The following is a 17403-nucleotide window of genomic DNA, read 5'->3' as shown; positions in this document are numbered from 1 at the left end:
CATGTGGCTCTGACCTTCAGCTGTGTTGGAAACCATTTTACTCACGTGTATTTGTCTGCGTATATGTGTGTGTGTGTTGAGCCCGCCCACACCTGAGGCCGTGGCCCCTCCTACACTTCCCACACCTACCACACCCCTGACTCCATGACGCAGCGGTGGCGTGGGTGAGCGAGCGGAAGAGAAAGAGAGCGGGAAAGAGAGGCGAGGGAGGGAACATGGAGTGAGGTGGAGGTGACCTCACCGCCGCGTATGTGAATGACGACCCACCAGCGTGGGAGGGAGGGAGGAAGAGTCGGAAGGAGGGGGGAAAGAGAGAGAGAGAGGAGGAGGAGGAGGAAGGTGGATGGGGGAAAGAGAGAAGAGGAAGGCGAGTGAGTGAGGGAGGAAAGGTGCCGGCTACATTGTCAGTAGTGCCCGAACCGCCGTGGCTGACGCAGTGCGGTGAACAAGCTCCTCAACACACTACCTGTCTCACCACCACTGACAGTCACCAAGACGCTCCTGTTAGCTCCTTTGTCGACGACTCCTACAGGTGCCTCTGCTAAACCAGTTGGTGAGTGCTGACACCCACTACACCACTATGTTTCCTGGGTGTAGTGCCTTCCTTGTACCCTGTTTTTTATGTCGCTTGTAACTCAGGAAGTAACTTGTGTTCCTCTTGTTAACTCTGACAAAGATCTTCTGATATCAATTATTGTCTTTGACGCTTCTACATTAACTTCTCCAGCACGATGACTTAACCCCTTATTACGATGACTTAACCCCTTATTACGATGACTTAACCCCTTATTACGATGACTTAACCCCAAGATAACTATGACTGAAGCTTTGTCTACAACGACCTATTCCCTTGAGTACGATGACTGTCTTCATGGTAGTCGAGGAGGTACTATAGCATCAAGTCTTGTTGGCTAGGAGTGACGGCAGGTTCTAGGTACAGTACATTAGCTGCTACTTGACCAACACTGGACGTCGTTGTGTGTATTCTGAATTTTAGCTTTTTGTATTGGTTCTCAATCTTTCTTGCGAGTTTCATTTCCTGTAACAGATTTCAATTTCAGTATCGAGTTTCGATTGACTGTAACAAGCAACAGTTTCAGCGTTGGGTTTCAGTTTCAGTAACGCGTTTCAGACTGTATTGATGAGAACCAGTTGGATGATGACTAACTTCAACACGTCAATAACTCCAACAGTCACTGAAGGTTCAACAACAATTACTGTTTGTATACTCCGCCTGCCGCTGCTCCACGTGGTTCTTCTGTGCGCGTAACCTGATTCGTCCGTTCGCGTCTCGATTTTGTGTAATATTTGACTTAACAGACATATCACCGTGGTCGTATTTGAGAAAGTTAATCGAAATATAACATCAGAAAATGAAATTTTAAGGTAAATAGTAACGTTGATCTTATCCTAGCTAAGAAAATGAGCGGCGTAGTTGAAAGCCATAAACCAAAGCCAATGCTGCCTCGCGTTCGGACTCGGGTAGTGCCTTTGTTTTGTTTACATCATAGACAAACGGTAATACAGACCACTGAGACAAGTATTTAATTATACTCACCGTGCTGTCTTGGTCTATGATCTGTTAGAAAGTTACAAAATTATTGAAAAAAATATATATCAATGGCAGTAATAATTAATAAAAAAAAAATAATCCTATGTTCAAAATTCCTTCGCTCACAGTGACAAAGAAATAGACTTTTCTTTGACTGCATAGTTCTGTGTCTCTCTATCATTTTAATTCCCGTATCTATCTATCTACCTATCTATCTATCTATCTATCTATCTATCTATCTATCTATCTATCTATCTATCTATCTATCTATCTATCTATCTGTCTGCATTTACCTGTGAATTCAACAGTGCATTTGTCTGTCTATAGCTGTGAATATTTGTATTTATGAATACACTTATCCCTGTATATATTAGTGCATTTATGAAGGTAAGTGTGTCTACAATTAAGTGCATATGTGAGTGCGTAATAAGTGTTTAATATAAAAAGTCTGAGTGTATCGTTGATTAGTTAACAGCGGAAAGTATTGGTGTATATAGGACTTTCGCACACTTACTTTCACATTCTCACACTTTCACTTACACACTCTGGTATACACACATTATTTCACACTTTCTCGCACTTTCACTTACACACTCTGGTATACACACACATTATTTCACACTTTCTCACACTTTCACTTACACACTCTGGTATACACACACACTATTTCACACTCTATCACACTTTCACTTACACACTCTGGTATACACACATTATTTTACACTTTCTCACACTTTCACTTACACACTCTGGTATACACACACACTATTTCACACTTTCTCACACTTTCACTTACACACTCTGGTATACACACACACTATTTCACACTCTCTCACACTTTCACTTACACACTCTGGTATACACACACACTATTTCACACTTTCTCACACTTTCACTTACACACTCCGGTATACACACACACTATTTCACACTTTCTCACACTTTCACTTACACACTCCGGTATACACACACACTATTTCACACTTTCTCACACTTTCACTTACACACTCTGGTATACACACACACTATTTCACACTCTCTCACACTTTCACTTACACACTCTGGTATACACACACACTATTTCACACTTTCTCACACTTTCACTTACACACTCCGGTATACACACACACTATTTCACACTTTCTCACACTTTCACTTACACACTCCGGTATACACACACACTATTTCACACTTTCTCACACTTTCACTTACACACTCTGGTATACACACACACTATTTCACACTCTCTCACACTTTCACTTACACACTCTGGTATACACACACACTATTTCACACTTTCTCACACTTTCACTTACACACTCCGGTATACACACACACTATTTCACACTTTCTCACACTTTCACTTACACACTCCGGTATACACACACACTATTTCACACTTTCTCACACTTTCACTTACACACTCTGGTATACACACACACTATTTCACACTCTCTCACACTTTCACTTACACACTCTGGTATACACACACACTATTTCACACTTTCTCACACTTTCACTTACACACTCCGGTATACACACACACTATTTCACACTTTCTCACACTTTCACTTACACACTCCGGTATACACACACACTATTTCACACTTTCTCACACTTTCACTTACACACTCTGGTATACACACACACTATTTCACACTCTCTCACACTTTCACTTACACACTCTGGTATACACACACACTATTTCACACTTTTCATACTTTCACTTACACACACACAGGTATACACACAAACACACACTATTTCACACTTTTCACACTTCCACTTACACACTCTGGTCTACACAGCACACTATTTCACACTTTCACACTCACTGACACACACTTGTATACACACACTATTTCACACTATTTCACACACTCTGTATACACACACACTGGTATACACACACACACTATTTCTCACACTTTCACACTTTCACTTACACACTCTGGTCACACTTTCACTTACACACTCTGGTATACACACACACTACACTTTCTCATACTTTCACTTACACACACAGGTATACACACACACACACTATTTCACTTTCTCACACTTTCACCTACACCTCTGGTCTACACACACACACACCACACACTTTCTCACACTCACTTACACACTCTGGTATACACACAAACACACACACTATTTCACACTTTCACACTTCCACTTACACACTCTGGGTCTACACAAACACACACTATTTCACACTCACACTCACTTACACACTCTGCATACACACATTATTTCACACTTTCTCACACTCACTGACACACACTTTGTATACACACACTATTTCACACTTTCTCACGCTTTCCTTACACACTCTGGTATCTACACACACACCACACACTATTTCACTTTCTCCACACTCACCTGCAGTATACCTATTTTCTGCTCTCCCTCTGTTACACTGTATACACACACTATTTCACACTTTCTTGCGCTTTCCTTACACACTCTGAACACACACACTGAATACACACACACACTATTTCACACTTTCTCACACTTTCACTTTTACACACTCCTGGTATACACACACACTATTTCCACACTGCTCTCACACTTTCACTTACACACTCTGGTATACACACACACTATTTCTTACACCTCTCACACTTTCCTTACACACTCTGGTATACACACACACTATTTCCACACTTTCTACACACACTTTCACTCTACACACACTCTGGTATACACTCTGGTATACACACACACTATTTCACACTTTCGCCCCACACACACACTCACACTTATTTCACACTTACACACACTCTGGTATACACACACTATTTCACACACTTTCTCACACTTTCACTTACACACACTCTGGTAGAAACACACACTATTTCACACTCTCACACACTTTCACACACACTCTGGTATACACACACACTATTTCACACTTTTCACACTTTCACTTACACACCTATACACACACTACACACACTCTCACACTTTCACTTACACACTCTGGTATACACACACTATTTTTCTCACACTTTCACTTACACACTCTGGTATACACACACTCTATTTCACACTCTCTCACACTTTCACTTACACACTCTGGTATACACACACTCTATTTCACACTCTCTCACACTTTCACTTACACACTCTGGTATACACACACTCTATTTCACACTCTCTCACACTTTCACTTACACACTCTGGTATACACACACACTATTTCACACTTTCTCACACTTTCACTTGCACACACTGGTATACTGTACACACACACTATTTCACACTTTCTCACACTTACTTACACACACTGGTATACATACACACTATTTCACACTTTCTCACACTGTCACTTACACACACTGGTACACACACCCTATTTCACACTTTCTTAGTCGTTCACTTACACATTCTGGTATACACACACACTATTTCACACTTTCTCACACTTTCACTTACACTCTGGTATACACACACTCTATTTCACACTTTCTCACACTTTCACTTGCACACTCTGCCATACTGATACTTTTACAATCACACTCCTCTTCTTTCACATTAATTTCCACACTCACTATTCTACATACACATAAACATGTACACATAGTACTACAACTTACTATTTGCCTGTCACACACACATGTACACAAGCTCACACACCTATATATACACACACTCATGCACACATTTACACACCTACATACAGACACCCTCACACACCCATTCACACACACACACACACACACACTCTCTCTCTCTCTCTCACTTTAATAGTCAAATGTTGTTAAAACTATCGGAACTTTACCTCGAGAGAGAGAGAGAGAGAGAGAGAGAGAGAGAGAGAGAGAGAGAGAGAGAGAGAGAGAGAGAGAGGGGGGAGAGAGAGAGAGAGAGAGGAGAGAGAGGGGGGAGAGAGAGAGAGAGGAGAGAGAGAGAGAGAGAGAGAGAGAGAGAGAGAGAGTATACCACCATTTTGGGGAGCACCTGTCACCTTTTAATATGACATAAAAGTAATACAGAGGGAATAATATCAACTTTGTCGACACACACACACACACACACTATATATTTATATCTATCTATCTATCTATCTATCTATCTATCTATCTATTATTCTGTCTGGTCACCATCACCACTGAGAGAGATTCCAAGGTAGAACTTGTCTCTATATTGATTCACACTTAAAGCTGAGTGAGATGCTTCCTACGTTTCCTTCTCGAGTCTGTCTGTCTGTCATTGAATTTTGGTGGATGAGTGGAAGTGGTGTATGTGTATGTATGTGTGTGTGTGTGTGTGTGTGTGTGTGTGTGTGTGTGTGTGTGTGTGTGTGTGTGTTTAGAGTTTTCATAATATACATCTTATGAAGAAAAAAAAATCCACATCACAAACAGTTCGCATTATATAAACTTTTACCTGTAATACAAAAACACTAATTAAGTTTTACAGTTCTTTAATTACATCATCATACCTGTGAACAAGGACAAACTACTTTTATCATGTATTACTGTTTCAAATTATGTAGCTAAGTTAAATCATCCATTACAGAATTGTGTAGAATAGTCGTTTAAATATCTCATTAATTTTTATATATTTTTATTTATTTATGTTTCTTAATTATTCATTTCTTTTCCAAACAAATTAATTTTCTTCATTTGTTTAATCCTTTTATTTTTATTACTTATTCTGAACTCATCCAATTTTTCATAATTTTTCTCCTTTATTCAACATTAATCTAATTTCGGGTAATTTATAATGTTTAGTTTAGGTTAAGTTTAATTAATTCTGATTGAAGAATTAATGGTTTAATCGTCTTGTCCGTGGGTCTTTTGTAACATTGATTAAGTTGAGTTTGTTTACATCACGCGGGCTAGCCAACGGAGACTCGTTTTTTTCACTCTTTAGTAAAACGAATCCAGGTAAAAAAGTCACAGGGAAAAAAGTCACAGGTAAAAAAGTCACAGGAAAAAAAGTCACAGGAAAAAAGTCACAGGAAAAAAAGTCACAGGAAAAAAAGAAAAGTAACTATCGAATTCTCACATTTTGTAAGGTTAATATGTCAATCAGTTTCAGTAAAGGAATATGCAGAACTGATGGTAACCTAACCTAACCTAACCTTTATTACCGGCCACCATAAATTAACTGTGACTTTTTTTCCTGTGACTTTTTTTCCCTAGCCAAAATTGTGACTTTTTTTCTGTGACTTTTTTTCCTGTGACTTTATTCCCGGCCACCAGTAAAACGCGTCTCATGCCAACCTTGACGATATTACGTTGGCATCGGTTTTTTAGTCGTCCATATTTTTTATTTATTTTTTTATCCCAAATTAGACACAGATGTAACATACGGATCACATACAAAAAAAAAAATCTCATCAATTCATCGTGACGCAAAAATCTCCTCCCGCCAGCAGTAATATTTTCCCATTTTTATTTCTAATACTTTTCCTCGTACGGACACATCGTTTAGCCAAAATAGAAGCAACATTCTTAATATTATTTGCTGTTATTAATGAATGGCGAGGAATATCATAACAAGAGTCTAGAATATTGCTCTTTCGGGGTAAATATGAAGTTTTGGTCTATCTGTCTATCTGTCTATGTCTTTTTGGGTATTTGACTATCTCTCTTTCTCGCTTTCTTTATCTCTGACTATCTCTCTTTCTCGCTTTCTTTATCTTTTGTTTTCTCTTTCTACTCTTTTTTTCCTCTTTTACTACGTTACTCTCTCTCTCTTTTTCTGTCTCTCTACCTGCCTCACTATCTCTATCTCTCACTTTATCTCTATGTCTTTATTTCTACCTCTCTCTCACTCCCTGTCTCATTTTCTCTGATGGCTCTTCCTGCCTGACCAACCACAAACGACCCAACTACATAAATAAACTACCCTACTGCTCGTTAGCGTCGTTAGGGTAAGGTTCCCGGTGTTTCTATTGGCTTTGGGAAGTTGAGAGGAACTCGTAAAGAGAGACAGTCCTACACAGCGACACATACAGACCGTGGGGTGTAGTGAGGGTGTCAGCAGTGGAGTGTTGTTCTCTGTATTCAGGTAAATATTATGCAGTTTGGATAGTGTTTACGTATGAGGGTGTATGGCGGTGTATGAGGGTGTATTATGGGTGTATGGGGGTGTATGAGGGTGTATTATGGGTGTATGGGGGTGTATGAGGGTGTATTATGGGTGTATGGGGGTGTATGAGGGTGTATTATGGGTGTATGGGGGTGTATGAGGGTGTATTATGGGTGTATGAGGGTGTATGAGGGTGTATTATGTGTTTAAGAGGGTGAATTATGAGTATAGGAGAGTATGTTGATGTATTATGAGTGTATGAGTGTATATCAAGATGTATCAAGAATGTATTAGCTGTATACTGTATGACAAGATGGCGCTAAAATTGCTCAGAAACTCCACTTGACCAACATACCTTCTCTGTGTGCTAATTAATGAGGATAAATCGACATAAGACACTTCAAAAAAAACTATCTGTACTCTGGGTGATCCATGAATTCCATAATGAACACTGTGACTCCTGTTGTCTCATAGGGTCGTCAGAATCCTTCGTTCATTGTGTCATATTTTTTCAACACAATTTTATATATTGTTTTTTGACTGACTGTATATTAAGGTTTTGACTGACTGTATGTTATGGTTTTGACTGACTGTATGTTATGGTTTTGACTGACTGTATATTAAGGTTTTGACTGACTGTATATTAAGGTTTTGACTGACTGTATATTAAGGTTTTGACTGACTGTATGTTAAGGTTTTGACTGACTGTATATTAAGGTTTTGACTGACTGTATATTAAGGTTTTGACTGACTGTATATTAAGGTTTTGACTGACTGTATATTAAGGTTTTGACTGACTGTATGTTATGGTTTTGACTGACTGTATATTAAGGTTTTGACTGACTGTATATTAAGGTTTTGACTGACTGTATGTTATGGTTTTGACTGACTGTATGTTATGGTTTTGAGTGACTGTATATTAAGGTTTTGACTGACTGTATATTAAGGTTTTGACTGACTGTACATTGAGTGACTGTACATTAAGGTTCTGAGTGACAGTACAATGACTGACTGTACATTAAGATTTTGAGTGACAGTACAATGAGTGACTGTACATTAAGATTTTGAGTGACAGTACAATGAGTGACTGTACATTAAGGTTCTGAGTGACTGTACAATGAGTGACTGTACATTAAGGTTTTGAGTGACAGTACAATGAGTGACTGTACATTAAGGTTCTGAGTGACAGTACAATGACTGACTGTACATTAAGGTTCTGAGTGACTGTACAATGAGTGACTGTACATTAAGGTTTTGAGTGACTGTATAACTGGGTATTAGTCGTTAACTATTGAAAACACGTGATTGTGTGTTCGTATTAAGGGACTGAACGATACTTTGTGGAAATTGGCAGGAAATTTATATTACAGTGAAACCTCTATATAACGGACCTCTATCTCCATAAACCTCTATATAACGGACCTCTATCTCCATAAACCTCCTTATAACGGACATCTATCTCCATAAACCTCTATATAACGGACATCTATCTCCACAAACCTCCTTATAACGGACATCTATCTCCATAAATCTCTATATAACGGACAGCTATCTCCATAAACCTCCTTATAACGGACATCGATCTCCATAAACCTCTATATAACGGACCTCTATCTCCATAAACCTCCTTATAACGGACGCCCATCTCTATATAATTCGTTACCTGGGTTTTTACATATAACGGATCTCCGATATAACGGACTTCCCCTCTATTGTCCCTTAAATAGAGGATTCACTGTATGTATTAAGATTTTTTTCATTTAAATTCAACTGTAATGTTTTACGGCTAAAGTTTCCAAATGAATAATAAAAATAAAATATTCAGGTGAGGTTTTTTTATCATTTTAAAAATTGATATTAAAATGCAAATATAATAAAGCATTAAGAGAAAAATTTAACTATAACTTTACCGTAACCTGGAAATAAGACTCTTAAAAAATGGAGGATATTTTTTTTAATTAATAAAAAAATAAAAAAAAGAGAAGCGGGTTGAGGTTTACAATATATGTATAGATGTATATATGTATAGATGTATATATGTATAGATGTATATATGTATAGATATATAAGAGAGGCGTTAAAAGTAAATGTTAAAAGTATGGCTGTTAGTTTAATTAACACAATGCCTCACAGATCTCATTTTATGTGGTCTAATACGAAGAATTATCGCCTCTATGGTCGGTGTGTATACTGTATGACGTGTGATGTGGAGGGCTCGTGTGGCTTAGTCCCTTGATACCCCCAAACAACGTAAAAAGAGGACCAGATGGATTTATAAATGGATTATATGACCTCTGAACCAGGCTATGGGAGGGGAGGGAAGAGGGAGAGAGAAGGGAGGGTAGAGAGGGAACGGGAGAGAGAGAGAGAGAGAGAACAGGGATGTCAGGTTCGTGAGATAGTGTGTAATACTACTGGTGGTGAGCATGGTGGGTTGATTAGAGCCGTGGGGGCTGTTGGCGGCCTCTGTGTGTGTGTGGGTAGTTACCTCTTGCCCTCCATTACTCCCGTAGTGTATATAACTGTTTTAACTGTATATATTAACCTATTGTTGTGAGTAAAACTATTTCTTGTTTTAGGTTTAGAGACAGAGTGGAGTTAACGTGTTCCTCCTCCTCGTTGTTCCAGGTCCCGCAGACTTAAGCTCGTCTCCACACACACACCAGAGACAAGAATCACAACTAAACAAGGAAGTTAACAGAGCTAGGGAGCCACAGCTGCTTGAGGCATTTACGGTTTAATTACCTTAGAGTCTCCAGAGTCTCAAGAGGGTCGAGCTTCTCTTCACTGATGGAGGAAGTTCCCTGGAGGAGAGCAGGTCGGGGAGTTCCCCGCCTGCTGCTGCTGCTGCTGCTGGTGCTGCTCCACTCTGGTGAGTAGCACTTGTCTGTATAACCTCTTGTATGTATATTACCTGTAATTAGGTTGGCCACAGGTAAGTTATAGTTTCAGGGAAGTTAACTGAGACATATTTACCCAAAGGTGTCCCGGGTCGAAGAAAATGTTAGAGGAAAAAAAACGAATAACAACAACCTTGGATGAACTGACTCCCGGCGTTATATTACACTAATTGGGTCGAGGTGTAACTCCCACGATGCTTGACCTTCCCAGAACCTCCCGCTTGACCTTCATACAACCACACTCCTTCCCTCCCCTCCTCTTAGTGTCCCATTACCAACACTAACACCCACGCCTCGACACCCCCACCCTAACACCCACGCCTCGACACCCCCACCCCAACACCCACGCCTCGATACCCCCTCCCCTACACCCACGCCTCGACACCCCCCACCCCAACACCCACACCTCGACACCCCCCCCCACACCCACCCCCACCCATACCCGCCTCGACCCCCTCCCCACCCCACACCCTCCCTGCACGCCTCAACACCCCTCCCAACACCCCACGCCTCGTACCCCCTCCCCAACACCCACGCCTCGACACCCCTCCCCCTACACCCCACGCCTCGACACCCCTCCCCTACACCCCACGCCTCGGCACCCCCCACCCCAACACCCACGCCTCGACACCCCCTCCCCAACACCCACGCCTCACACACCTCCCCAACACCCCACGCCTCGACACCCCACTCAACCCACCCACACCCACGCCTCGATACCCCCTCCCCAACACCCACGCCTCGACACCCCTCCCCTACACCCGCCCGCACCCACCCCACGCCTCGACACCCCCACCCCCACGCCACACACCACACGCCTCGACACCCCTCCCCAACACCCCGCCTCGACACCCCCACCCCTACACCCACGCCTCGACACCCCTTCCCCAACACTACCCTCTCCTCAATAGATCACACACCTCCTTGATGTATTCAGCTCAAGACGCTCCCATCCCTGCTCCTCATGTCTATACTCACTACCTAACTTTGCGATCCGGACACCCACACATTTCGTTCCCTCCCTCCCTTCCTTCCTTCCTCCCCCCCCCCCCCCCTCCGTCCCTCCCTCCCACGCGACACGTAGCAACACCTCCCTCCGCTAATGCCTCCTCAAGACACCCACACCTCGCAAATCCTCTTCCTCCTTTTCACTCTCTTCTATATCCGCCAGATACAAAGTTGAGTGAATAAGTCCCGACGTGAGGAGAAAGGAAGGGCTGGCTGGTGACCCACACACAGGGACAAAGCTGCCCTCAGCTGGTAAACTTTGTCAGGGATGAACCATTTCCCTCACAATTTTTCTCGTTCCATTTTTAAGCTGTGACTTTTGTTGTCAATTTTTCTTTCACAACTCGTCAGTTCGACCGAGGGAAGATTCTATAATGGTTTTACTTTACATAAGAGAGACAGTGTGTATACTGTAGACTGGCTATAACCTAACCTAACCTAACCTAACCTAACCTATAACTTACGAGGAATTGCTATCTTAACAGGGTATGTGTCCCAGTGTTGAGAGTCATACGTTTATTGCAGTTTGTTTGTCTTCTGGTTTTACTGAATAACAGTAGTGAACTTATTGTATATGTGTTACCTAGATCTGTAGTGTGTTAAATAGGTCCTTACTCCTTCATACACTCAGTCTTGGCTACTCCTTCATACACTCAGTCTTGGCTACTCCTCCATACACTCAGTCTTGGCTACTCCTTCATACACTCAGTCTTGGCTACTCCTTCATACACTCAGTCTTGGCTACTCCTTCATACACTCAGTCTTGGCTACTCCTTCATACACTCAGTCTTGGCTACTCCTCCATACACTCAGTCTTGGCTACTCCTTCATACACTCAGTCTTGGCTACTCCTTCATACACTCAGTCTTGACTACTCCTTCATACACTCAGTCTTGTCTACTCCTTCATACACTCAGTCTTGGCTACTCCTTCATACACTCAGTCTTGGCTACTCCTTCATACACTCAGTCTTGGCTACTCCTCCATACACTCAGTCTTGGCTACTCCTCCATACACTCAGTCTTGGCTACTCCTTCATACACTCAGTCTTGACTACTCCTTCATACACTCAGTCTTGGCTACTCCTTCATACACTCAGTCTTGGCTACTCCTTCATACACTCAGTCTCTCTCTCTCTCTCTCTCTCTCTCTCTAAAGATTAACTTTCTTCGACCAAATTAAAACCATTTATTCAGTAACAACTTCATCTCTATCTAACTAGTGCTTAGGGGCCAATAAACGTAGGTCGTGTTCGGTCGTACTAATGAAGGAATGGTCATGGTCTAAATAAATACTAATGAAGGCCAGGTCATTGAATCAAATACTAATGAGGGGCGGGTCATGTGATCTCGTACTAATGAAAGGCCGGGTCATGGTCGTATAATGAAGGATGGGTGTGGTCGTACTAATGAAGGATGGGTCATGGTCGTACTGTGAAGGCCAGGTCATCGAGTCCGTACTAATGAAGGCCGGGTCATGAGGTCTCGTACCTAATGAAGGCCGGGTCATGGTCGTACTAATAAGGATGGGTCATCAGTCGTACTAATGAAGGATGGGTCATCAGTCGTACTAATGAAGAGCCAGGTCATGGTCGTACTAATGAAGGCCAGGTCGTAGTCGTACTAATGAAGAGCCAGGTCATGGTCGTACTAATGAAGGGGATGGGTGTGGATCGTACTAATGAAGGATGGGTCATCTAGTCGTATAATGAAGGATGGGTCATGGTCGTACTAATGAAGGCCAGGTCATGGTCGTACTAATGAAGGCCGGGTCATGGTCGTACTAATGAAGGCCAGGTCATGGTCGTACTAATGAAGGATGGGTCATGGTCGTCTTCACTTGAACATTTAAGTTGTGTTTCAGTGTCCTTGGTTGAAGTGTCTCTCTTGTTCATGTTTCTGTCTCTCCTTCTACCTGTCTATCTGTCTACCTCCCTGTTTATCTGTGTCTGTCTACCTACCTGTCTAGCTAAAAAATATATACTGTAGTACACACACACACACACACACACACGACCTATCACAATAATTGAAAAGTTTGTGAGAAATAGTTTGGGAAAAAGGAATCTATGAGCAGCCAATTAGAGAGAATTCAATTTGGCTGATTTTCGCGTCGCCAAAACTTATACAACACCGCTAACAATATTCTCAGAGCCTGGCAGCCTTTCTGAAGAGCCGTTTACCTTCCGGGATAATTTACCGCGACGCCTCACAAATTCCAGAGTTTGTGGAATCTGGGCGACGGAGTGAGGAAGTGTGGCTAGAATTCATTAAAAGTTTCAAAACATTATATTAACAAGTTAGGGAAATATTTTAAGATATTTTTTTTTTTTAATGTCGAGGGATTTTTTTTTTTTAATAAAGTTTTGTTGAAAGACGTTATGAAGGGTTTTGTAGTGTGTGTGTGTGTGTGTGTGTGTGTGTGTGTGTGTGTGTGTGTGTGTGTGTGTGTGTGTGTGTGTGTATCACTTTACGGGCACAGATCCAAATTTTTCGAGACCCGTAATAATATAAATTTATCGAGGATTCCTGTAACTTGTTTTCAGAAGTCTTACAGGTCGAGATGATTCTTACCTTCCCGTGTGTTACTCTCCCCACCAGGCGGAGTAAGAATGATCACACGTTTAGCTCTTGGTACAAATTTCGGAGCTGTTTTGGTGACCATCTTTACTCTCTCTCTCTCTCTCTCTCTCTCTCTCTCTCTCTCTCTCTCTCTCTCTCTCTCTCTCTCTCTCTCTCTCTCTCTCTCTCTCTCTCTCTCTCTCTCTCTGGTCTGGAGTTATGAATAAATTTTGTCCTGTAAACGTTTTGGGATCTATTTTTGTGTTGAAGCTTTAGTGATTCGGATAGACTTCGGGGTAACGGTATCACATGAACCTTTATGAGTCTTTAACAGCCTCGTAGCTCAGTGGGACAGATAGATATCTCGTTAGGTGAAAAAATAAAGCCAAAAAATACGTAGAGTTCCTTGAGAATGTTTGTGGTGTAGATTATATGAACCGATTAAATACATTCTCACATTGTCATTTAGGGATTTTTTTTTTATTATTTACGAAGCATTGAATTTGAATCTGTGTGAACTAGACTGTGTAGACATATAAACTTAAGAGATAATGGTAACACCCTGACACTATCTCTAGCTACACTGTTAAACACACAGCCTGAGTAAACTTTTAAGATACGTAATATAATGAAAAGTGGCCTTACGTGTTGGGTGAAACTCGGTGTCCAGCGATAAGAAGAATACTAACTCCTGCATTACCTTTCATTAATATTCCTCATAACCAAACTACATAAAACTTTGAAAATATAATTAAAATATTACTTAGACTTTATCCTAACTTAGATACATTTCCATACCAGTTAAAAAAAAATGAAAATATATTATGAAAGTTTATTTGCATTTAATTTTGTCTCCTACTTAAACTTTCATTATCTAATTAAGGTAAAATCTTAGGAATTATCTTATGTTTGTAGCTCAGGTGAAGTTAATTACGTATCTCTTTGTATCTTTAGTTAGGACGAGTATTTGTCGTAAGACCTTCAGTGAATGTGGTCCTTAGAGCGGTGAAGAAAAACACACTACTGGTTTATAATGTCCAAGTCTTTACCGCAGCTTAACTTTCTGCACCCAACTGATAAGGAAGGACACACACACTCACACACACACACACGCACGCAAACGCACACACACACACACACACACACACACACACACACACACACACACACACACACACACACACACACACACACTGTAAACAAACATTATGAGGAAATTTCATAAGACTTTTTAAACGTATTATATTTTCTTTTTACTGATTGAAACTCCTTATGTACAGGGTACTGTGGTGTTGTCAAGCGTTTTATAGTGTTATCAAGAGTTTTATAGTGTTGCCAAGCGTTTTATAGTGTTATCAAGAGTTTTATAGTGTTGTCAAGCGTTTTATAGTGTTATTAAGAGTTTTATAGTGTTGTCAAGCGTTTTATAGTGTTGTCAAGCGTTTTATAGTGTTATCAAGAGTTTTATAGTGTTGTCAAGCGTTTTATAGTGTTGTCAAGAGTTTTATAGTGTTATCAAGCGTTTTATAGTGTTATCAAGAGTTTTATAGTGTTGTCAAGCGTTTTATAGTGTTATCAAGAGTTTTATAGTGTTGTCAAGCGTTTTATAGTGTTGTCAAGAGTTTTATAGTGTTATCAAGCGTTTTATAGTGTTGTCAAGCGTTCTATAGTGTTATCAAGAGTTTTATTGTGTTATCAAGCGTTTTATAGTGTTGTCAAGCGTTTTATAGTGTTGTCAAGAGTTTTATAGTGTTGTCAAGCGTTTTATAGTGTTATCAAGAGTTTTATAGTGTTATCAAAGTTTTATAGTTTTATAGTGTTGTCAAGCGTTTTATAGTGTTATCAAGAGTTTTATAGTGTTGTCAAGCGTTTTATAGTGTTGTCAAGAGTTTTATAGTGTTATCAAGCGTTTTATAGTGTTGTCAAGCGTTCTATAGTGTTATCAAGAGTTTTATTGTGTTATCAAGCGTTTTATAGTGTTGTCAAGCTTTTTATAGTGTTGTCAAGAGTTTATAGTGTTGTCAAGCGTTTTATAGTGTTATCAAGAGTTTTATAGTGTTATCAAGAGTTTTATAGTGTTGTCAAGCGTTTTATAGTGTTGTCAAGAGTTTTATAGTGTTATCAAGCGTTTTATAGTGTTATCAAGAGTTTTATAGTGTTGTCAAGCGTTTTATAGTGTTATCAAGAGTTTTATAGTGTTGTCAAGCGTTTTATAGTGTTATCAAGAGTTTTATAGTGTTGTCAAGCGTTTTATAGTGTTGTCAAGCGTTTTATAGTGTTGTCAAGCGTTTTATAGTGTTATCAAGAGTTTTATAGTGTTGTCAAGCGTTTTATAGTGTTGTCAAGAGTTTTATAGTGTTGTCAAGCGTTTTATAGTGTTGTCAAGCGTTTTATAGTGTTGTCAAGCGTTTTATAGTGTTGTCAAGCGTTTTATAGTGTTGTCAAGAGTTTTATAGTGTTGTCAAGCGTTTTATAGTGTTGTCAAGCGTTTTATACTGTTATCAATGCATTTTGTTTCAGTACATGATTCTCAATTTATACACAAAGTTAAATTGTCGAAAAATACAAGAAATCAATTGAAATTATCATTGTGTTGTAGTCAAACCTTGATTTATTTTAGTTTGATTATTGTTTATTTAGAAAAGATAGATAGATAGATAGATAGATAGATAGATAGATAGATAGATAGATAGATAGACAGTGAAGCTTTGGGTATTTCCTGGTAATTAGCCATGTTAAATCCGCCGGATATGTCTCCATGGCAACGGCATCACACACACACACACACACATCAAAGACTCGTACACCTGTAAGACTAATTGCTTCTCTCGCTCAGGTGTGATGGTGTGGCCTTTGGCTTGTCTCCAGGTGTAAACATTGTTTAACTACGACACAGATCTGAGTGTGATAAACTGAAGCACATACAGTTATTCACCTGTCTAAACCTAACTAACTGGAGCACATACAGTAACACACCTGTCTAAACCTGACTAACTGGAGCACATACAGTAACACACCTGTCTAAACCTGACTAACTGGAGCACATACAGTAACACACCTGTCTAAACCTGACTAACTGGAGCACATACAGTAACACACCTGTCTAAACCTAACTAACTGGAGCACATACAGTAACACACCTGTCTAAACCTGACTAACTGGAGCACATACAGTAACACACCTGTCTAAACCTAACTAACTGGAGCACATACAGTAACACACCTGTCTAAACTGTAGCTACATAGAGAGTGTTACACCTCCCCCCCCCCTTCGTTGTCGACCTACATAACTGGTGTTGACCATAAGGTAACAACAGTCTATTTACCACTCACTC

The 17403-nt window shown here is 40.3% G+C and overlaps 1 protein-coding gene across 1 annotated transcript in view; it reads left to right on the top strand.

Annotated features, from left to right (window-relative positions):
- Positions 1-415: 415 nt before the first annotated feature.
- Positions 416-17403, top strand: part of LOC121863387 (nephrin-like) — a 90146-nt gene continuing 73158 nt past the window's right edge. The window contains exons 1-2 of the mRNA XM_042362005.1: positions 416-553; positions 10229-10472. Of these exons, the coding sequence (XP_042217939.1) occupies positions 10391-10472 (82 nt within the window). The 5' untranslated portion in view covers positions 416-553; positions 10229-10390. The remainder of the gene's footprint in view (positions 554-10228; positions 10473-17403) is intronic.

The sequence above is a fragment of the Homarus americanus genome, unplaced genomic scaffold, assembly GCF_018991925.1.
Source record: "Homarus americanus isolate GMGI-L3 unplaced genomic scaffold, GMGI_Hamer_2.0 scaffold47464, whole genome shotgun sequence".
In the NCBI taxonomy this organism is placed as follows: Eukaryota; Metazoa; Arthropoda; class Malacostraca; order Decapoda; family Nephropidae; genus Homarus; species Homarus americanus.
This window is presented reverse-complemented; position numbering and strand designations above follow the sequence as displayed.